Source organism: Manacus vitellinus, unplaced genomic scaffold, assembly GCF_001715985.3.
Source record: "Manacus vitellinus isolate BGI_N305 unplaced genomic scaffold, ASM171598v3 scaffold_5_pilon, whole genome shotgun sequence".
Classification (NCBI taxonomy): domain Eukaryota; kingdom Metazoa; phylum Chordata; class Aves; order Passeriformes; family Pipridae; genus Manacus; species Manacus vitellinus.
The window spans coordinates 19,386,266-19,408,650 of record NW_021940682.1 but is presented as its reverse complement, the minus strand read 5'-3'; the positions used below and the strand labels follow the sequence as shown (position 1 = coordinate 19,408,650).

At 45.2% G+C, this 22,385-nt stretch overlaps 1 protein-coding gene across 1 annotated transcript; it reads left to right on the top strand.

Moving 5' to 3' along the window:
• The first annotated feature begins 72 nt into the window (after positions 1-72).
• ERP27 (endoplasmic reticulum protein 27) lies at positions 73-18,319 on the top strand. Its single transcript, XM_029963429.1, has 7 exons — positions 73-133; positions 629-729; positions 3,143-3,721; positions 7,158-7,271; positions 10,320-10,445; positions 16,956-17,153; positions 17,816-18,319. Exons 1-7 carry the CDS (start codon positions 73-75, stop codon positions 17,855-17,857), a joined length of 1,221 nt encoding a protein of 406 aa, XP_029819289.1. The 3' UTR covers positions 17,858-18,319.
• Positions 18,320-22,385: the final 4,066 nt, after the last annotated feature.

The following is a 22,385-nucleotide window of genomic DNA, read 5'->3' as shown; positions in this document are numbered from 1 at the left end:
TTGGACACCACTTGGAGAGGGATGTTCTTACCCAGCTGGGGTGCCTGGTCACAAAGGCATGGGGCAGCCGAGATGTCCAATGCTGTGGATGAGGATGTACCAGTGGCAGTGCCAGTGAAGCTCTCCAAGGCTGGTGCCCACACAGCAGGGAGGGGCTTTCTCCAGCCAGGCGGTTATCCCAGGAGCTGAAGGCTTTTCCCTGGGCCAGCTGCTCCTTTCCCACTAACCCCAGGAGTGGCTGTGGGCCCCCGTAGCAGCTGACGTGTCTCTTGCCAAGGAGAGGACGGGAGCGGGTGGCGTGGTGAGGAGAAGGCAAGCTGGTACCATGGGCACGTCTGTCTTCCTGTGTCTCTTTGTTATCCTGCTTACCAGATGCTCCCCATCTGGATGTGCTGGAGATGTTGACTCTGCATCCCACAGTAAGTGAGCTTTCTTCCAGGCTCAGGGAAACACGGGGTCTGCTGCAAGGAGTCTTCCTTATCCAAGGTATACCCAAACATTGTGTTGAGCTTGCAGGAGAGGCGTTCAGGTGAGCTTGTAAGGTTGGGATGCTTGTGTGTATGTTGGGGGAGCCTCTTTGAGCTGCTCTTTGTGTACTCTCTGCCCAACCCAGATCTTTCCTCTCCAGGCACAGCCAGCACCACAGAGAAACCTGTCCTGTTAAACAACATCGCAGATGCTGAAGCCTTTGTCAGTGGTGCAGAGGTGGCAGTCATCGGATTCTTCCAGGTGTGTTCACAGCACCTCCCCTCTGCCAGTTGTGATCTCTACCCCACACTGATGACAATCTGGGGCTGGATGTGGTGTGAACACCTGCCAAAGGCAGCTATTGTCCTGAAAGGTGCTGGAGCTTTGACAGGCATGTGGAGGGATTAGGTTACATGTCACAAAGGGAATACAGGGAATTCGGTCTCTGTGTGGAAAGGGAGATGGAGTAAGGGAGGAAGGTGAAGGAGGTTGTAGGACCCTTGGAGCAGGAGAAAGGGAAATGCTGCAGGGGAAGCAAAGCAAGAATGTGGGTAGCATAGAAACAGTGTTAGTGAGGGGTGAGTGGGAATGTCAGTGTTTTGCTGTAGTCAGCAAAGACGGAGTAAGGCACTGCCTGTGTGATGGGGCTGAGGAAGCTGTCTTGGAGCAGTGCTGGTGAGGGTCCTCTGAAGTCCAAGATGGCTTGGGCTCAGGTATAACCTCCTCCTAGGGAAGGTGTAGGCATGGTCTTTGTCTCACTGCTTGGTTCCCCAGAATATCCTTGAGATCTCTGTCTCTTTTTTTATCTAAATTAAATTGAATTCAAAAGTGAGTGATGGGTACAAGCCCCTTGCCCCCTGAGCATGCATATTTTTCCTCAGGAAATAAGACAAAAATATTTATTGATTTAGAGCACTCTAAAACAGAGGCTTCTTTGACAGGATACTTATTACTTTTAAGGTCCTCAAATTGCACCTTTTTCTGCCTTTTCTTTGAGCTCTGCTCTTCTGCTGCCCACACGCTGCCTCATGTCAGAGAAGACTTCAGGCTTTCAAAAACAACTACTTCTGCAAGCACCTTCCTATTTCTGTCCTGTGCCAGAGGACAGGTCTGGGCTGGAGGGCAGCTAGGGAGGGCATCATGCCCTCGGAATAGCGCACTGACATCTCACATCCCAGCACAGAGTGAGGACTGATGGTGCTGCCCTTGCACTGTAAGCAGCAAGTGTGTGAGTGCTGGAGGCTTATGCCCCAGGGGCCTTAAGCACTGATCACAGAGCACCAGCCTCAAATTCAGTGCCTGCAGGCATTTGGAGCTTCTTGGGGGTTGCTCTTGCAGCTCTAAAGCTGTGCAAAGCAGCGAGGCAATCTACACACATAGAATGAAAGTGCTGAGACGCCTACTTCCCCCAGGGTAGCTGGCTGGGCTTGTGGCAGGGCTGTACCCAGAGCCTCCTCCTGAGCTACAGCAGGGACATGGCTTCTTTTGTCTTGTTCCACAGTGACCTCCCTCCCGCTGCAGGGTTTCATTCTTCAGAGCCAGACAGGAGGCTGCTGCCGTATGGCCCCAGCTGCCAGGAGCACGAGGCTGCAGCCGCCAGCGACGTGTCAGGCATTCAATGCCTGAAGCACGACAGGGCTGCGTTTGAACAGTAGATATGAACAGTAGATAAAGACGTATGTGTACCATGAAGGCTTGGCCCTCTGCCTGAGAGTATATTCATCCAAATAATGTCCGTGTTCTCTGTTTGCCATAAATTATTTCTCTGCTGCAGCCTTTCAATTCACTGCAGTATGCGGCTCGGCAAGCTTCCCGTATAATGAGCATGGCCTCCCTGACTGGGAACAGCATGCCATGGTGGAAAAACAGCACACTGCTCCAGAAACCCTGAGTGTCTGCGAGAAAGGGCCATGCTTGGCCTGATTAAACCCCAGCTTTCCCAGGAATGCTCCAAAACTCTGAGAAATTATTCCCACCCTAGGCTTTAATGCTCTCACCAGAGCAATGTTGATGTTCTGGCATTTCCAAAACAGGTCGCGAGAGATGACTTTCTTTGGAATGAACAAAGAATTTTGTTTTCCATTCACTCTGGGCTCGCAAGCAGCTGAGCTGACAGGTCAAACTAAAAAGAAAAACAAACCAATTTCCAAGCAGAGACCATGTCTTCAGAATTTATATCCGGTAACAGAAATACATCATTAAAAAGTTGGGAAGCGGAATAGCAAGGGAGGCTTTAATATAGGCTAGGGCTGTAGTTAATGCTCTCACTGTAAGAAAGAGAATGGACCTCAAATTGCTGAGAAATTGCACGTTTCCATCCTTTGATACTAGCTGAATTAGCTTGAATTAGCTACTTTTGAAAGGATATATTTAAGATATCTTTTTAAAAGAAAACAGGATACTGATAATGCAAGGTGTTCAAAAAATTGTAAACCCCTGACTCTAGAATCAAGGTTAGCTTAAAAATTGTGGGGGTTATATATTTATTTTACACACACACACACACACACACACATAATTAAATGTGCTACATCCAGATTATGGGTTTGTCCCCTTCCTTTTGAGAGCCCAAGGGCTCTTCACCATCTTGTGTTCGCCGTGAGCGTGGGCAGCGAGGGTTGGGAGGAGTGCAGGGCAGGGTGCACACCCTGCCATAATTAACTGCAGGCCGTAGGCTGGGACGGAAGGGGCGCTCGGCGCCCGCCTGCTGACGGCCCCGGCAGAGCGAGGACGGGGGCCGGGGCCGGGGCGTGTGCGTGACCCCCGCACCCGCGGGCCGCGCAGGACGGCGGGGGCCGCTCCGGGCCGTGGTGCGCGCGGCGGGCGGCAGGTGTCGCTCTCGCACCGCCCCGGGGGCGGGCGGCGGGGTCGGGGAGTGCCCGGGGGGGCTGCGCCCGTCACCGCCCGGCCGTCACCGCCCGGCCCGTCACCGCTCGGCCCGTCACCGCCCGGCCCTTCACCGCCGGCCCGTCACCGCCCGGCCGTCACGCCCGGCCGTCACCGCCGGCCCGTCACCGCCCGGCCCGTCACGCGCCCGGCCCTCACTGCCCGGGCCCGTTTCACCGCCCGGCCCGTCACCGCCCGGCCCTTCACTGCCCTCCCTCTGCCTCCGCAGGAACCGGAGAGCGCCGAAGCGTCCCAGTTTCGCCTGACGGCCGGCCGGATCCCGGAGGTGCCCTTCGGCCTCAGCACCAGCCCCGCCGTCCTGTCCCACTACGGCGTCTCGGCGAACACGGTCACGCTGTTCCGCAGGGTGCGTGGGCACTGCGGCGTGGCGTGGGGCGGGGGGCACACACGACCTCGAGCAGCTCCCGGGGAACACGCTGCCAGGCAAAAAACTGTTTCTCAGCACGAGCACTCTGATTTTGGGGCCCCCTCACGTTGGCATGGGTGAGAGGGGCTCTAGGACAAGCACTTTCAAGGTGCCCGCAGTCACGGCACAGAAGGGAGATCTCTGGGAGGTAGTAGTAAAAAACATTGAAGCTGCTCACCTCTCCTTAGAGCAAGCCAAAAAAAGGCTTGTCGTTGGCAGTCAGGCTGCCTGCCCACCTCAAAGCACATCGGTATAGCTTCCTGCCCCAAAGAGGGCTTTTGCTTTTGGTTTGCAGAGTGCCCGTCACTGAGACATGGAACATTTATCACATCTGATGAGATTTGCCTTTTTAAGTGTTTGCCCTATGGATCTGGTTCAGCACCCAGTGCTCTGCAAAGAGCAATGTCTGTGTTTCTGCATGACCTGCCTGGAGCTCGGCATTAACTTGGATGGGATTTCCGTAGTTTCGGAAAGGGTCCTGAGACACATGAAAAGTGTCGAGAGCCCATGTTACAATGGATCAACACAGCAGGCTTGATATCAAATCTTGCCAAGTGTCACTTCAGGCAGGCAAAGCTGTCTCCTAGCATACAAAACTTTTCCATCATGACTGAAAACAGATCCAGCTGGGTCTCTGCAGTTACAGATGCTCTGCCACCAAAAGAAATCCCAAATGCTCTTTTCTGTCTCCTACACTGTGGTTTGCAGAGTTAGTCCCTAAATAAGCTTTGGTCATGGACCCATTAGAAATGTTACTTTAGAGTTTCTTAGGTATGGAGACTGTGCAAGATCAAATTTTTGTTGACCCCACTGTATGTGCTGGTGCTTCACTTGTAGCTATGTTTGCTGAAATTTAAGGAGATGATACTGGAAATGGCCACGTACTTGCTTCAAGAATACCAAGAAAAGCTAAGAGCAAATGTTCTACTGGTTATATCAATTTCCTTGTGTTGCCCCTTTTCACACAAGCATGGCACTTGAGGAGAGGTAGGTATATCTGAAGAGCAGAGGGGCCCCAGGTAGCACAAGAAATCCTAAGAGCCAGTGAAGTGTTGTGTCACCAGAGCTCTAAGTGCATGGGGTGAGGAGAAATGGGGGCACACTACATGTTCTAGGGAAACTAAATATGCCAGCTTGGCCAAGTTCTAGATCTAGGTTGTACAAAGATTGGACAAAGACAGTTTGTTCTCTGTTCTTTCTCATCATTTCCTGCACTGTGTTTACCACTGACATTATCCAAATAATTTAAAAAGAATGATCTAAGAGTGAGCAATAGGTAGGCAGGTCCTTTTATTTAACCATTTATTTACTGTGTGTAGATGTTGCAATTTCTAAGCAACACCCTTTTCAGTTTTGGTTTTTAGTCATGGTGGTTTTCTTCCAAAAGTACTGAAAACATCCTTTGTTTTTGTGCTGTGGCAGATAGTGAGGATGACTGCATTGGAAGAGTGTTTGATAAAAGAAAGTGTTTGGATTCTTGGAATTTGGATTATATTGAATATTCTTCGTTTGGAATCCAGTTTTTGTGACTGAACTCTTGTTTAATAGAAAAAAAAACAGCCAGGAAAATAATACACTAGTCAGGTTTAAATGTGGTTGACAGTTCACTTGTCTGATTGTCAATTTTTCTTAAATTATCAGACACATTATTTTTCATTTCATATTGTGCTGGATAATGTGTAGGAGTTAGCGGTCAGAGATAAAAAGGAATTTTAAAAGAACGGATACAGGAACTTGGAATCAAATACTCATTTGAACAATACAAAGATGCATGACCAGGATAGAAGTGAATCAGAGGCGTAAATTAATTTTTTCTTTGCTTTTTGCAGAGTATGAAACACTTATAATGCTTAGAAGTTTAAGTCATAATTACAGTAGTAGGAGGGACTGCTGTCAACTGGTGAGACTTCTCTGCATATAGCGTAAGAAAACTGATTTATTCTAGTGAGGAATCTGGCCTGATGGACCTAAAAAGAACATAATTAACAGATGCTAACAGCCTAATTATATGGAGTGATAAAGACATTTTGACTACAGCTTCAACTATTAGATGCAGGCTATTTTCCATCCTTATTTTCTTAAGAACATAAATGTTGGGTGCAGATTCAAGATGTTATTATCCCAAAATGGAAATCAGATGTTTTCAGAAGCCCATGAAAGTCAAGAGAATACTTTCTGTAGAGTCCAGGGTGCTTTAGATTGTTTCCCAAGGCCTGTCTGATGTCACCTGCCCAGGTGTTGCACTGTCCTGATCTTACTTACTTGAGCAGAACTACTGTTTCATGTTATGCAGAAGGAAAATCTGTAAGAGCAATTGGGCCACACAGTTTGAAAAGCACCAGCTTGGGTTGTAATACAGGGCGAGTGATTGATATAAAAGACCTTGCCAGTGACCACAGAGCAGCAAAAATGACTTTAAATGTCTGCACCCCACAGGAAAAACTAACACAAACACTTTCAGACGTTGTACAGATGTGGGGAATAAAATCTGGAGTGTGCATATGGGTCTCTCCTTAGCCCCAAGAACCTCATTCAACATGTGTATCAATGGCCATCAAATCCCAAACTTTGGTCCTATTTCATACCAGGGCCCAGTGTCCCCATGGCTTAACTCAGTCACTTCCTGTGCTGGTGCTGCACAGGAACTCTGCCCCTAAACTCGGACGGTTTAGCTATCATTCGATGGTTGCCTGCTTCTTTTGTGTTTACCAGGTCATGAAAACCTCAATAAAATCACATCATTCTGGGGAAAAGGAGTGTGGGAAGATATGCAGCAGGATGGATTTTCCTCTAAAACTAAGACATGCTGGACTTGATTTTTTTTATTTTTTTTCCTGCTGTGCTGGAAGAAAAATCCTCTTTTTATTGGAGAGATTTCTTACTTGCACAATGTTTCCAGGAATTCCATACAGGTCCATGCCAATGTTTATTACTTGTAGAAGAAACAGAATAAGCAGACAAAGACTTTTTAAAAGGGATGTAAAGCCAAAATCTATGTGAGGAGTTAGGTTATTTAATGATCTCTTTCCACAGTGCCTAGAATACTTTGTCAGCTAATCCTCCCTGTCTCCGGTGCAGCAGAAGCCGATCGTATAGGGAAGGCTGGAGTCCTAAGTGATTTCTGCTATGCCATGAGTTTGCCTTGTACATGGGACACTGAAAAAGGATGGAAGATCTTAAAGTGCAGACTGGCCTCTGTAGGTTCTAGACCTCCAGAAGTGGTGGTGGGGAGAGGTGGGAATTATGTTGTAATGGAGAGAGGATGGCGGTGTCCCAGAAGGTTCGTGTGTCTGTGAGTGAGTACCATCAGTGCCTCTGGAGGGGGTGCTGAGAGGAGAGGACAGCTGTGACTGTAGGTGTCTTTACATGTCTTCAGGCAGACAATGACCGGAGGAATCTGGATATGAACAACGAAGATGTCGATACTGAGAAGATGACTCGTTTCGTTCGGTTGAATGAGCTCCGCCTGGTGACAGAGTACAACCCTGTGGTAATTAGCAGCTCCCTGCAGCCCTCACCCTTGCACTTGGCCTTCTCATGGGTGTCCCTGGGCCCAAGAATTTGCATACCCAGATGTGTGTAAGGGTGGATGGGGTTGAGGGAGCCGTGCAGCTCTTCACTGCTTCTCCATACGTGGCCTGGAAGCAGATGCTTTGCTGGGGTGTGTGGGTGGGGTGGGAAAGGAAGGGAGTCATGGCAGTTCCTTTAGCCTTCCAGTAAATTTGGGATGTTGATGGGCAGAGCGCTCCATTCCTTACCACTCCTGCAGGCAGTGCTGCTTCCTCACATGGACATTTGCCATGTTGTGCCATGCCTGCAGACTCACCTCAACCAGAATCTCCTCTCTTTGGCTTAGAAGCCTTGAGAAACATGGAAACTCAAATGACCCACTCCCAGAAGGCAGGCTTTTTTTCCTCACTCACTGGACAGGGTGTGATGTAAGTCTAGATATTTGACTGCATATTCAAGAGCAGGTTGGGATCTTCCCAAGCAAAATTTTTCACGTCCCCTCCATCCCTTACTCCAGAATTCATCTGTTCAGGAACAACAACAACAACAACAACAACAACAAAACCCCACACCTGCAACACACACACACACACACACACAAAATCAGGCTTAGGATGCTTCCATGTTGGCCATCTTCTCTGGCTCACCCATCTGACTGCCACTGGCAGGGTCACAGTGGTTTCCCCTGCTGTAGAGGGTGATCAAGGATTTAGGCTTCTCTGAAATCTCAGCAGTTCACTGGGCTAACTGCTGTGGAGTCAATAGGTCTTAGAAGCCCCAGTGGCTGCAAGGCTGAGAATTTATCATTGCTGATGGGGTATTTTGTGGCCTTCTGGATAGCTACAACAGTGCTGACCAGGCTCATTTTAATCAAAGGGGAATGGCCCAACCTGTTTCAGAGCTATATCTTTTCAAGTTGATCCCAAGGATCATCTAAGAGAACTGATACAATACGCATTTCAGTCACAGCCCCCAAGTAGGAGAGCTTTTTTCTTTGAAAATGTAAAATTTTTGTTTCCACAATGAAATACTGTTGAAGTTTGTCTTTTTTCTTTAATAAAAAAAACCAAACCAAACCAAAACAAAAAAACACGTCCCAAAGAAGTGGATTTGCTTTCTCATCTTCATAAGCGATGTGAAAAATGCATTTTAAAATAACAGAATGTTTCTGGGGACTGCTATATCCTGCCCCACTCTCCTCAAAGCCCTTTGAGAGCACCCAGGTCATGTTGGCGGGGATGTTCTTGTTAGCTCTATAATTGCCCAGACCTTCTTAACCTTTGGAACTCCCATTGCATCCGTTTGCAATTCATTAGATCATAAGTCTTTGTTCATGTGTTTCTGCTGATGCTTTGGGTTCTCACTGCATGGTGTCCTGTTTGGCACCCAGGCTGTGTCCCTGACCGAGAAGTCATGAGCTGTTCAGCTGGTCCCCTCCACCCTGACTGTCAGTGCACAAGTTGTTAGGTTTTTCTCCAGACACTCTGGAGTGCTATCAAGGTGCTGCAATTAACAGTGCCTCCTGCAGTCTCTGGCCCAAAGCCCTCCTAGCTCCCCTAAGGTAGCCTGGGTTTTTGTAAATATTTTTTCCCGGTGCATATGCTGTTTGCATCCAAGAATGCTGCTGGTCAGCAGAGGATGGGGTCACATGGATTGCACCGAGTGCTGCCAAGAGTTTCACTCCCCATTCTGGGGCCCTTACTGTTTCTCTTCCATACTTAAGGCATTATTAGGCAATGCTTACCCTGTGGGCTTACCAGGAGAGTCAGATATGACCTGACCATGTTGATGAGCTCTGCTAATTGCTCTTGCACAAAGTTGTGTGGACAAGCACACCTTTGTGTGGAGCTGCTGGAGGACCTGCTGCTCCAGCCCTGTCCACTGTCAGCCCAGCCTTGTCATGGCCCTTGGTGCTGGCTGACTTCACCCTCACCTTCCCCCTCGTCCTCTCCCATGAGGTTCCCTAATGTTCTCCAGCCTTAGTTTGTATCCCTTTTACTCTCCCCTGCCTCAGCTGTGCACCAGCAGAGGAGTGAAGGAATACAAAATGTCTGATAAACATTAGGCTAGCAGCAGAGTCTCGTCTGCCAAAAACTAGATGCTCTGTAGTGCACTGCCTTTGCCAGCATGCACTCCCTGACCCCTTCCTTGTTACTCCTGGAGCCTGTGGAAACTTTCTGCTCCTGTTGGCCAGGAGCTGTACAGTCTGTGCCTCTGTGGTTTCGGTGGCACGGGGGAGGCAGCAGGTCTGGCCCCGTTAGTGTTTAATTTGAGGGAGAGGCTGCAGGGCTGCAGGAAGCAGACGGAAGGAGAAGTGAGATGACGAGTGAGTGAGTTCATCGAGATGGTGCGGTGGCTTCTTGGGCAGTGCCAGCCCGGTCTCCTCACAGAGGGCCAGTGTGTATTGATTGCCTGCTTGGCCCTTGCCTGGAGCGAGAGACAGCTGGCTCCAGGTCTTCTCACTGTGGGACTGCCAAGGCAATTTTAACCCTCAGCACTCTGGAGTGCCCAGGCCCTGGGGTTGCTGAAACTCTGGACTCATTCTCATCCTATGCACAGCCTAACACTAAAGAAAAGAAGTAAGGGGAGACACCAACCTTGACACAACAAATCCTTCCCACTTTCTTGCTTCCGTTTCAGCTGGATGCTGGACCTCAGTGATTTAGAACACCCTTATATTCACTGTTTGCTGGCCTTTACTCTCCACATCCTTGCTCTAGTCTTTAGCTTGCTTTATATAGGCAGTTCCCCTACCTAATCACTAACTATCTTGAGGACAGTAGTGAACCCTTGTGGTCTTCAGATACTCATTTTAGGAATAAGCAAAATCAGGGGATTAAGTGCTTCCACAAAGAACCCAGATTGGAACCCTCCTGCTTTGAAGAAACCTGTCCTGCTTGTGATGTTGATTTGCAAAGAAACCTCAACCAAGTCAGGAGGACTGATGTCCCTCTGACACTGCATCCAATACAAATTGAATGTTCTCAACCTCCTTGTCTGTGTGTGTTTTTCTCTCTGTGATGGGCAGACAGCAGTAGGTGTGATGCAGAGTTCGCTCCAGTTTAACCTCCTCCTGATCACAGACAAGATGTCCCCAAAGCACCCTGAGCGAATGCGCAAGTTTCGGGCAGCAGCAGAGCTCTTCAAGGGAAAGGTGAGTCCAAACAGAGACAAAGAGAAGGGAGAAAAAAAATACAATAATTTCTGCCATGAATGGGGAGGGCATAATCTCCTCTGTGCATTATGAGAGCAAAGATCAAGTAGCAGGAAAAGAAGATTATTTGGGTAATTAAGTGGAGGAGTTGGTTCTGTTCACCGTTTGCCAGTTTGTCTCCTTGCGGGGAAAATATCCTCTCTATCCTGCTCCTCTTCTCTCTTGGTGGAACATTGTGTATTTCATTGCTTCTGGTCCAGTTTTGTTCCCTTGTACTAGTTGATGACAAACAGCTGCTCTACTTCAGTCTGGTGATGGTTGCATTCCACTGATGTGAGAGGTTAATTTGTATATACAGCACACAAGATGCCAAGGAGCCTTATATAAGTGACCAGATAACAAATAACGTCAGTGTTTCTTAACCCTTAGACTTCTGGTAGGATCCTGGGGAAATGGCTATTTTAAAGGAGTTGGAAGTGGGTTTCTTGAATTTTGCACACAAAGGCGATGAGATAGATGGGATGTTTGAGAGAAATTTTGCCTAGTTCCCATCCCTTGTGTACAGAGCTCCCCGAATAGTAAATCAACCCATGGCTGATTCTCTGCCAAGCAGCTGGATTATGGAGGAATTTGTGTCTGAGGAACAGAGGAATAAACTGGCAAGCAAAGGAGAATTCGGAGCAACAGGAAGGCATTTGGGGAAGATGAGAGTGGGCAGAAGATCACAGCAGTGGGGACAACTGAGCTGAGAGGCAGGCGGAGATCTTCCTCTGAGAAGTGTGGAGCTGGAAAGAGTTGGGGTTTGATAACTAGAACATCTGCATGCCTCTTTTTTTGGCACTAAATGGGCAGATTAGAAATCAAGTATATCCTCACCTTCAAATTCTGGGGCCATCTCAGGACCATGCACCCCCAAAAGTCTTGAGACATGTTTATGGCAGGACTACTTCAGACCTTGCCATCTTCCCTACCCATTGGCAAGAGACTAGGGAGAAACTAGGCATCAAAGTCAAAAGGTCCCTTTAGAAGGGTTTTGCTTTGGTGAGTATGTAGTGATAAAAAACCCCTCATTTATCTGAAAAATTCTATTAATCTCATGTGAGATTTGTGTTATATTAATACTATTGTCACTGTCCTTCATGAGCAGCAGTCTGACACAGGTCTCCCCCAAGCAGCTAAGTCTTCTAACAAATTGCTGTTTAGCACTGCTATCCTTTGCTGATGCAGCTGCATCTAGTTTTCATGTGATACACCTAGATCTGAGAAAAGGGGAATAATTTTCCTAGAAATACTTCACAAAACATTGGATAAAATGTTGTACTGAAGTCCAGATAGTTTATAAATTTTCAGCAAGCCAAATCTAACTTTTTTTTATTCGTACAGGCAAGTTTCCCACCAAATCAGTCTAGAAGTTTGCCAGAGTAAAACATAAAAGAATAAAGATGTGGGAATTTGACTAATTATTTCTGCTTTACTGCAGTGTTACTGCAGGACACAGAGATGAAAATAAGTTGTTTTTCCCGGAGGAATGGCACTTTGAGGAGTAAACCGTGTTTTGAATTGCCCTCTTAGAAAACAGCAAGAGAGCTCTGCTTGGCTTTTAGATCTGGACAGCAAGGAGTAAGCAGGGTCATATACCCATTTAGGTTTGTCTCCATTGTTCTGTTATTTAGAAAGACATGAATTAGTTGGTGTATCAGAAGCAACCACTGCATAATACCATGATAATCTCTGCTAGCTAATTTTCCTAAATGGAGTTGTCTGTTGTCAGGACTACCAACTTAACTGAGGTTTACTTCAAAACAAGTAAAGAATTGAGTAAAGTTTGCCTTTTTGTGGCTTGCAGATTGTCTGAGAATTAATGCAAGATTATTGACTTGAATTTTATTAGAGATTACCAGTGAATGATTCATATCCTGTGGGATAGTGGTGGAAGGCTTGCTTGTGCTGCAGGATTAGTGCTGTCAGTAGTTTGAGCAAGGAATCATTGCTGTGGAGTGGTGTTCAGGCTGCCTGTGAGCATGTACCACTGTACAGTGCTTTACAGCCAGAGTGCCAGAATGGAGTGGGAATGCTTGGTGTGTGTTGCAATTTCTGTACAGGCCAATGCAAAACACAAACAGAGCCTCGAGAGGGTTCCCAAGCAGGAGAAGGGGTACCTATCCCATCACACATCTCTGTTGCCATCTGATGGAAGAATACTCTTTGTCATTATTATTGCTAGTGGGAGGGAAAAGAGAAACTTGTTGCTTGGATTGATGGAGAGGTGAAGAGGAACTACTGCTGCTGCTGAGTGGCTGACTCCAAATAGTGAAGAAAATCAGGGAATCATGGAATCATTTTGGTTGGAAAAGACTCTTAAGATCATCAAGTCCAACCAATAATGGATCATGAAGAAGTGATTCACCTGCCAGTTCCTGGATTATGGTCCTCCTTTCATCTCTGGTTTATGATCTTCTCATTCTTGCCTGAGAGGAAGCTGAGATTTTCATCTGGAGGATCCATGAAGCTGTATGGTGAGGACTGTTACTTGAAAACAGCCTGAACTGCACCCTGAGCAGCAGTGAGGGCCTGAAGGCAGTCTAGATTCCTCCAGATTTTATTGTGGAACCTGGGTGCTGTAAAATGCTGGAGAGGAAAAAGCAAATGGTAGATGATGCTAAGCCAGCATAAGCTGACAACAATAAGAAGAAATATGGTAGTTTTCTAGCAGACTTTGAGAACCAATTGTGGGTGGAAACAGTGAACAGAGTTCAAGAGCACTGCAGCTGCAGGAGTGAATCCACCAGCCTTCTTGGACGGATCCCACTGCAATTAAATACGTGCTTATTTAAGAAAGTACTGCCAAGAGTCCAGGTTTTCTACTGGAAAGAAAATGTCAGGGTTTGCATTGCTGGGCCAAACTAGCATAATAATTTTCAGTTTTTTTGCTACAGGATCAGAGTATAGCATGATAATTACAGCTGGTGTATCTCATGGGTATTGGCAGAAGTTTCAATAGTGTGATGTTGGGAATAACAAAAGCAGCTTTTGCTGCAACTGATGCAATTGGTTTCCAATGTGAAAATGTTTTGGGTAGAGATGTTTGCAAACTCTCTTTTAATTTGTATGTAGGTCCATTTAGAAATGGGTTCTGAGAAACTTCTGAGTGTCCTTCAGGACTTCTTCCATTGAAATGAAAAGATGATGCCTTTTCTCTTGCAGACAGTCATCCATACACTTTTTATTTTTCTTATCAGACATTGCTGGCTCCAGAACTGAGAGAGATAATATTTAGAGATGCCTCTTTTAGCAATAAACAGAGGAGCCTGTAAATATGGATTTTCTATGTCACTTAAGATATCTACAGTAAAGTTGTTTCTACACTTTTTTTTTTATTCAAGACTGATGTTTTAGTTTTACTTTGATGCAGTTTGTAAGCTATGTAAGACATTATTCAAACTTCAGAATTTGATCTTTTTGCTTATACAGTCTTCTCCAAGAATGAAGACTGCGGTTCTCTGAAGTTCAAAGTCAAACACTGGATACGAGGCTTGATCATCCTTCCTGTTTATCTTTGTTAGAAAAAACTAAGCAATGTTAGATTGGTTATTACCATTGCAGTGCTATTTTCAATTAACTTTAATTCCTTGGGCAATAACATCATTCCATATCTTAGTATTTACTAGGAACTCGATGTTCTAAAAGCGCTGGGCTAGGAATCAAGTTGTCAACACACCAAAACAGTATCAGTGTACAAATTTTCTGAAAGAGAGCTTATCGCAGGTGACAGTGCAAAGATAATATCATGTGTGGAGTAGAGAGTTTGTGTCAGGAGTTTGTCATCCATGAAGGATATCCATCACTGCCTGTAGCAGCAGATCTCTGAAATAAGGCAAGAAGTTTGCAACAAAATGAAACAATTTCATGGAAATAATTTCAGAATGAAAAAAAACTCAACCAATTATTATACAGGAGAGTATGAAATGGAAAGTGAACTTTCTGTTTGGGATGGAACTAACTGGTTTCTAGCAATGATAAAAGAGTTGCCATTATAAGTGGTATTTTTGTTTTGATGAATTATAGCTTTGGTGAGTCGTCTGAGCAAAGGTTTTAGGCTCTTTTCAGCACTGATTGAGAAGGACAGCCATATCTTCCCTTCCAAAATAGGTGGAATAAAGTGCTTGTCACTGTTTATTGTAGAGGTTACCTAAATGGCTGACTGAGACAAGGCTAGGATCTGGATGGCAGAGGTTGGGCAATATGAATCTTGCCTCATGGTCATTATAATTTTCCATGATCACTGCATTTATTCTTTATGAATAGAGCTGGATGAGAATCTCGGAATAAAATAAATTCCTCAGTTTGTGTGTTTCCATTTGCTTCTGTAAGGAAGAAGGTATTTGAAATTCTAAACCCCAACATTTTTATTCTTTTATTCTTACTCTATTTTTTGTATTCATGGATAAAATATGTACAGCTTTTTAGTTTTTGGGGTCTTTAACAAAGACTGGAAGCTTGATAAAGTGAAGAATATTGACTAACATTTATTTATATTGCCATTTTAAAATGTTATTCATCTGTTTTAAAGGTGAAGGAGGTTTTGTATAGAAAATGACACCATTTATGAACCTAGGTATTCTAAATGCCTTTTTTTAATAACCTCTTGTTTAACATTTGATTGAAAAGATACAGTTGTCTGGTGAATCTTTCATAGAGAAACCCAAAAGTCTGTGAATGAACTGCTGAAAATGTGGTACCATTTCCTGTAACAACCCCCTGAAAATGCTTCCTCTCCAGCAATGGCTTCTGTTTCCAGCTTGCTGGTTGGAAGGAGAGCTCTAAAACATTAAGTATTGCTGTTCCATCTGAAAGCCACTTAGCTCAGGTCTTTAGACCTGTGAACCTCAAATTTTTGACCATTCTTTAGCTTGGTGTTTTATCTTGCAAAAAAGATGAATTAAAACTCTGAGAGAAGTTTCCCACAACCTGTCTGTTCACTAACTTGTTTCCCTTGGGGCGCAGTTGGCTTTTGAAAGAGAAATTGCAAGTGGTAAATATCACATATCCAATGGAAGTACTGTTCCTGTTTCTGTATCTCTCTGTATAACTGCAGTTAAACCATACAGCATCCTAACTATCCTTCCTTTCCATAGGCTGTTCCCTAGGAAAGTTTCCAGATTTGTTTTGTTTTTTTTATAGAACATAAATTTAATAAAATAAAGAACTGGAGGTTTACCAAGTTTATTTTTAGAGAAGAAAACAAGTTTTGAACTAGCTTGAGTGTTCTTCATTGAAATGATAGAAAAACATGAGTCACAGCCTGGGAATTAGGCACATCATCTTCACATTACAATTCTTTTCTTTTATTAAACTCTTCTTTTTTCTTGTGTCAATTAAGTCATAGCTTTGTCCAAAAGTACATTGAATATGCTAGCCAAATAGACTGCACAGGATAAAAAGGAGATAAAATGACACATGCTAGCTGGGTGTTTATTTCATTGACTTGGATCTCAACTGCTGAGGGATGCTATTTAATCAGGTCACTGATTAAATTGTTTCATTGATATATTTTTTTTAATAAAATTTATACATAATTTTTGTATTTAGCATTAATAGATAATTCAGCAAAGATTTTTGAGATAGCTGTATATTTTATTGGTAATATTTCAGATTCTAGAATTTTAAGTTTGTGCTAATTCCTACTACACCTCTACAATCTAGGCTGAAACTTAGCTTTTAAACTGAAATCATGGAGTTGGTCACCAATTATGATATATTTTTACTATTGAATCATCTCAGAATAATCCTAATCCTTGGCTTGATCTTGTTCTCCAAGAATATCTGGGAGCACAGAAGACTGTAGGTCATTCTCATCCTGACTTATTCATTACTGGGCTTCTCTCCCCAGGTCTGAACAACCCTTCACTGAGTTGGGCTGTACGGAAGTTGGTGTCTTGCCAGCAACTTCTGTTTCCCAAATGATTGCATCTTCATTTATGTTCACTGCAGCTAACTTAAATACATTTTTTGTGTTTGGTGGTTTCATCTTCTTATCCTTGTTGTCCTGTACTTCACTCCCAGGTTCTTGCAATTGAGTTTGATTCTTCACACACCAAAACATTTTCTGCCGCTCTTGGTCTTGCATGTATGTGAGCATCTTATGCAAATAACGTGCAAGTAGAAGAGTCAACTTCTTTGACATGTGCTGCTAAGATAGGACATCTTGTTTCCTTATCTATTAAGAGAATAGAAGTGGAGACTGCCTTCCTGTCATACTGCAGATATATTTTTAAAGAAGGTGAAAGAAGACATTTTGGTTGGTAGTGTAAGTCTGGACTTAATACAGAAAAACGCACTGCATGGAGCTGCTAAATTGTGGCAGAGGAAAGTGTTGTTCTAACAGAGATAGTTTTCTCAAACTTTTTATAAAAAAAATCACTGTTAATCTTCATATGATTGCTGTTTGGGGATCTGCTCTCTCTCTCATCTTCTGTTTTTCTCACATTTCCTTTCCTGTTTCCATCACAGATTCTCTTTATCCTGTTAGACAGCAATTTGAAGAGCAATGAACCAGTAGTGTCATACTTCCAGCTGAAGAAGTCCCAGCTGCCAGCTCTGGCTATATTCCACACACCAGATGATGAGCATGATGTGATGACTGTGGATGAAATCTCCATTGAGCATGTGAAGGACTTCTGTAATCGTTTCATACAAAGAATGAAGAAGGTGGGTCCTGTATGGGAAACCGGGATCTTGTAGGATAATGCTGTTGTTCACAAGGCTCTTGAAGAAGATGACTTCGGTTTCTTGAACTCCTTCCCATCCCTGCCACCTTCTCTTCCACATACATTTGCACCTGAATATGAGTAAAGCATTTGATCTAGGGCAGAACAGAGATGGATATCTTTGCAGAGCCTCTTTCTTCATCTACAACAAGAAGATTTCACTGACCTCTGAAGGTCTCTGTGAAGCATCTATCATATAGGAACAGCAGCTGGGGAGACAAAGTGAAGGGTGCCTTTGAATGCTGAGAATGGGATGGTGAATGGCCGCATATGAGAGTGGGTGAGAGAAAAATGGCGTGGATAGGAGTGAAATCTATCGGGAAGGCTACAGAACAGAGTATACAGATGGGGGCTTAGGACTCTAGTAGAGGTCTCTGCTGGGAGAGGGGCAATTTAATCTCCATGTTCATTCAGTGTTAAGAGTTTTCTCTGTTAAAATTCATCTTCCTATAGCACAGAGGTTTTGTGTTGTAAAGTGGAAATGAGATAGGCAGGGCAGTGGCATAGACAGCAGAGGGAGGCATTTGAGTTATTTTTCTTTTATCACTATACTGAGAAACCAAGTAACATCAAAACTGATTTCATGCCTCTAATGTGTTTTAGAAAGAAGATGAATCTGAGAAGCCCCTCAATGAGGAACTCTGATTCTTTCTCAGCCAACAGGATGACTGTGCCCAGAATCATCTTATTCTGGTGTATTAAGAGTTCACTTCACCCTGCAGCTCGACAATTTCTGAACCAAGTTGGTCATGTATTCCCATCACCATTCTATGTATATATGTGCTGTCTATCCTCTCCAGAAATCTCTTATCTCTTCTCATTTGTTGGTTCCAGTTCACTTCTTTTCAGTACTCCAGCACCTTTGGTATTGCCTTACGATGTGTCCTTCCATGCCACTCTGTTGGAGCAAAGAGTGGCGTAGCAAAATGGCAATATCAGAGGTAAAGCTAGTAGTTCCCAGGGATCTGTTTCCCTCATTCTCTTGGCTTTTGGTGATATGCTGAGATCCACTGTCAGCCTTTCCTGACACTACAAATGGATTGGTTGCATGATGTCACATGAACTTTTCCATTTATTTTACTAAATAAAGCAGAAAGTGAATAGCCTGAATTTTTACTCAAATATGTTGTTTCTCACTCCTCTTGTCTTTCACTTGAGAATGAAGTCTCTATATTTCTGAGTAAGCTTAAAAAATCTACTTTCTCTGAGTTTAACTTAGGCTTAGCAACCAACCAGGTTGGTTGCTAAAAATCATTCCCCATGGAACTAGACCCATCATCAACAGATATTTCCACCTGGATGAGAGATTTCTAGGAAGGTTTGGAGTCAGAACAGCACTGGGTACAGCAGCTCTGAGATGGGGTAGCAGAAATGAATGAGCCTAAGATGTTGCAGAAGGGCAGTAGAAAGTTGCCTTGCAAGACAGGGGATATTCCACACTACATTGGAGGGAAAGGCTAATGTCTGTGTATTGACCTCAGACATTCCTCAGGGGTCACAGTACTGGTATACAGGAAATGGGGACTTTGCAGGCAAGGTATATGAGCCATCTTTGTTCTGCTGTACTAGATGCATGCAGTAGGCTTGACTCATACTTGGCTCAGCATCCTTTGGCATGAAGTATGGATGCTCCTCTCAAATAGTGACTGCAATGTCTCTCAAGGCTTGAGAGACTAGGCCTTGGACAGGGAGCCTAAGAGGGGTAGAGCTGAGAAACCTTTCTCAGAGATTAGGCCAATGCAAAGAACTGATAACAGAAAGAAGTTGTTCTTGCTTATGAAGGAAACACAGCTCCCCAAGGCAGAGGAAGAAGTCAGGAGTTGGAAGGGATGCAAAGTAACTGCCCAATACCATGATTGCCACAGCAGGGAGGCAAGTGCTGTGTTACCTCTTGTCTCTTCCACTTGGATCATTCATTTAGCGAGAACTCGTCTCCCACACAGCTGGATTTATGTATATAGTGCATTCAAGAATCCCCATGTCAGTGGTGTATGATGATGTGGAGGGTTGACCTTGGCTGGACACCAGGTGCCCACCCAGCCTCTCTATCACTCCCCTTCCCAGAGGGACAGGGGAGAGAGTAAGGTGGAAAAAAGGAAACAACTCGTGGGTTGAGATAAGACAGTTTACTTAAAGCAAAAAGCAAAGTGAAGCTTGCGCGTGCAGAAGCGAAAGATAGCAGGGTTTATTCTCTGCTTCCCATGAGCAGCAGTGGTCGGCCACTCCCGAGAAGCAGGGCTTCAGTACGTGTGAGAGTTTCTCAGTAGGTAGCCATTAGACAATGAATGCCCACCCTCCTACTCTGTGCTTTAGCTTTTATATCTGAGCTGACGTCATATGGTATGGAACATCCCTTTGGTCAGTTTGGGTCAGCTGGCCTACTTGGGTCCCCTCCTGGGATCTTGTCCTCAGCTGAGGAAGGAATGTTACAGTGTTGGTGCTGTGCTCAGCAGTAGCCAAAACACCCTTCTAGCTGCCAATGCAGAGCACAGCACTGAGGGCTACTGTGGGGAAATGAACTACAGCTCAACCAGACCCAATACAGATGATTTTGAATTCCTGGTTTTATACTAGTCCTAGAACGTGCAGGGCTGTATCTCCTGCCAAGAATCCTGCTTGCTTTCCCTCAGTTGGAAAACTGCTGCTTTTTATGGCTATAGCTTGTTCCTCCCTGGGAAGGGTTATATTCCTTCCTCTGCAGTATGGTAAAGAGGGAAGATCTGCTGCAGAGACATCTATGAGGAGTCCTGGCATTGTAGATGTTTCCAGTGTCATGCATGTCTGTGGTCCAGACCAAACAGTGTGGGGGGACTGGCCTGCTGCACAGGTGTCTGAGGTACATGTCTTGGCCCTGTGTGAACACAACAGCTGCAAGAATTGGGCACAGCGACGTGACTCTTCCTCAGTGCTGGAGGGAAAAAAAACAGGACATGAATGAAGCTCTGGTTCTGCAAACAAGCCTGGGAGTAAGAGCAGTGTCCCCAGTGACTGTGTTCGCTGTGTACACAGCTAATTATAGGGATAGCTTTTCAGGAGCTTCATTATGTACACTGGGGAGTTTAATTCCCTCTGCACTTTGCAGAGCTCTGCACCGAACTGACAATCTTAGGAGCCACAAGGACACCAGAGGAAAGGCCTCCTCCTCCTCCTCCTCCTCCAGCTGTTCTGTGGGACTTGCACAGCATGGACAGTCCTAGAGTGCTGGGCACAGATGTAGTGGCAGTGGTGTCACCTTAATCCCTGTGCTCGAAGGCTTCTGCAATGCAACTTTGGTGGGCTTAACCGCTGCAGTGGGCCATTTGAGGGAGAAACCAGATGCACAGTGATGTGGATGGGGCAATCTCTTGTTTGTTGTTTCATTTTTTGTTGGTTTTTTTTTTGTCCAGTCGTGTTATCTCTGACCTGAATTTGTGGTGTACGTGGCCCAGATGTTTCGAGCTGTCTAGGGAGACTGGTTTGGTTTTCAGTGGGAGGAAGTGCTAGATGCAAACTGACAGAGGGCAGGATGAGGGGGTTCCCTTTGCCCTCAGTATTTTGGAGATACTGTGATGTGAGAACCTCTGCTCTGCAGCAGCACCTGCACTCAAAGGACATTCAAAATACCTAAGAAAACAGCTGAGTCTGCCTAAGAGCAAAGTGAGGCTGCAGAGGCGTATGAGAGCTGCTGTCTTTACTCCAGGGAACAGGGAATTGGGTTGCACTGTGGATGATGCAACTTTGCATTCATCTTTGGTGAGAAACAATTTGAACGCCTCCAGAAGCAGAATATTACAAAGACTTGGAGGTTCAGCAAGTGGACAAACATTTTTGTGGTTTATTCCCCTGAACTGTTGTGTGGGGCATAAAATAAGTAAATGTTGCTTAGAGGTGAGGGCTGGGTCCCAGGGGTGCTCCCCACCTATACTCCCCAGGCAGAAACCAGCTACCAGGTCCTAGTGGTACCATTCAGCTCTCTTGGGTACTTCTCTTTGGCATTTGCAAATGCCCTTGAGATGCAGATGTTTAAGTTACAGCCCTCTCCTCAGCATTTCCTACTGGTTGGTGGGCTGTTTCCCTGTGAAGTATTCATATTTCATCAGCACCTCTTCTGGATATACACATCCCTCAGGAGTCTGCTGGGTCATGTATGTCAGCAGGCAGCAAGGGACCTGAGGGATGAGTTGGTGCTGAGAGTTGCTGCTCTTCTGTCCCGAAGTCCACAAGGCAAGGCTCAGCTCTCTGTTGCTTTATTCCTCTCTTTTCCAGCAGCTGATGCAGTGCCAACTTCATGTAAATCATACTCATCATCAGCTTGAGCAAGGCTATTTGGGGAAGAGGGCCTTTAACAGGATACATGTGGTGCATCAACTGTTTGCTGCAATCTCTCACTCCTGTGCTTCAGCAGAGAATTTTCCTTCCTTTTGTGTAGTATAGGCCCAAACCAAAGTCTGAACAATGCTGAATGTAGGGGATTTAAACCTCTGAACTATCCCCCATCTGCTGCAGGTTGAAGGAAGACTTTCAATATGAACATGTCTGCCCTCAGCTCCAGTTTCACTTCACGCAGAGTTCTGGATATGGCTGTGAGTGTCTACTGAGCTGTGAGGAATCTGACAGGAGAAGGACCAGAACAACCTTTGCACCTACACTGAAGAAGAGGAGTGGGCACTGGTTCCTGTACGTGAGTCTATCTGGTTAGCATTGCTCCTGCTCTTGAAAGTGGCCGGGAGATGCTCAGAGCCCTCTCACTGCCAGCATGAAAGGAAGAGACATCTCACAGGGCATGCATCCCTCCTCCCTTATGCATGCAGAAAACAGTCACCAGCACAAGGCAGGAATAAACCTTCTTCCTTTCTTCTAGGGACTCTGCTAGGCATCAGGACTCTGCCAATTTTGAATAAACAATTTTAAAATCTCTCCTCTATTTACTGGAATACCTGTCATAGGATGAGCTTTATGGTGCTTAAGTCAGATCCCATCTCATGCACATAACTCCAGCACTGAGTTGGGCCTGAGTTCCCAGGAGTGGGAGGAGATAGTGATGATTTAGTGCAAGATATGGTAGGAACCATTGTCCTTCCTAAAATAAAAGGAGGAAGTGCATGACTGTCTGACACCTCTGTTTACAAAATCACAGAATTGGTAAGATCGGAAGGGACCACAATGGATCTGGTCCAACCTCCCTGCTCAGGCC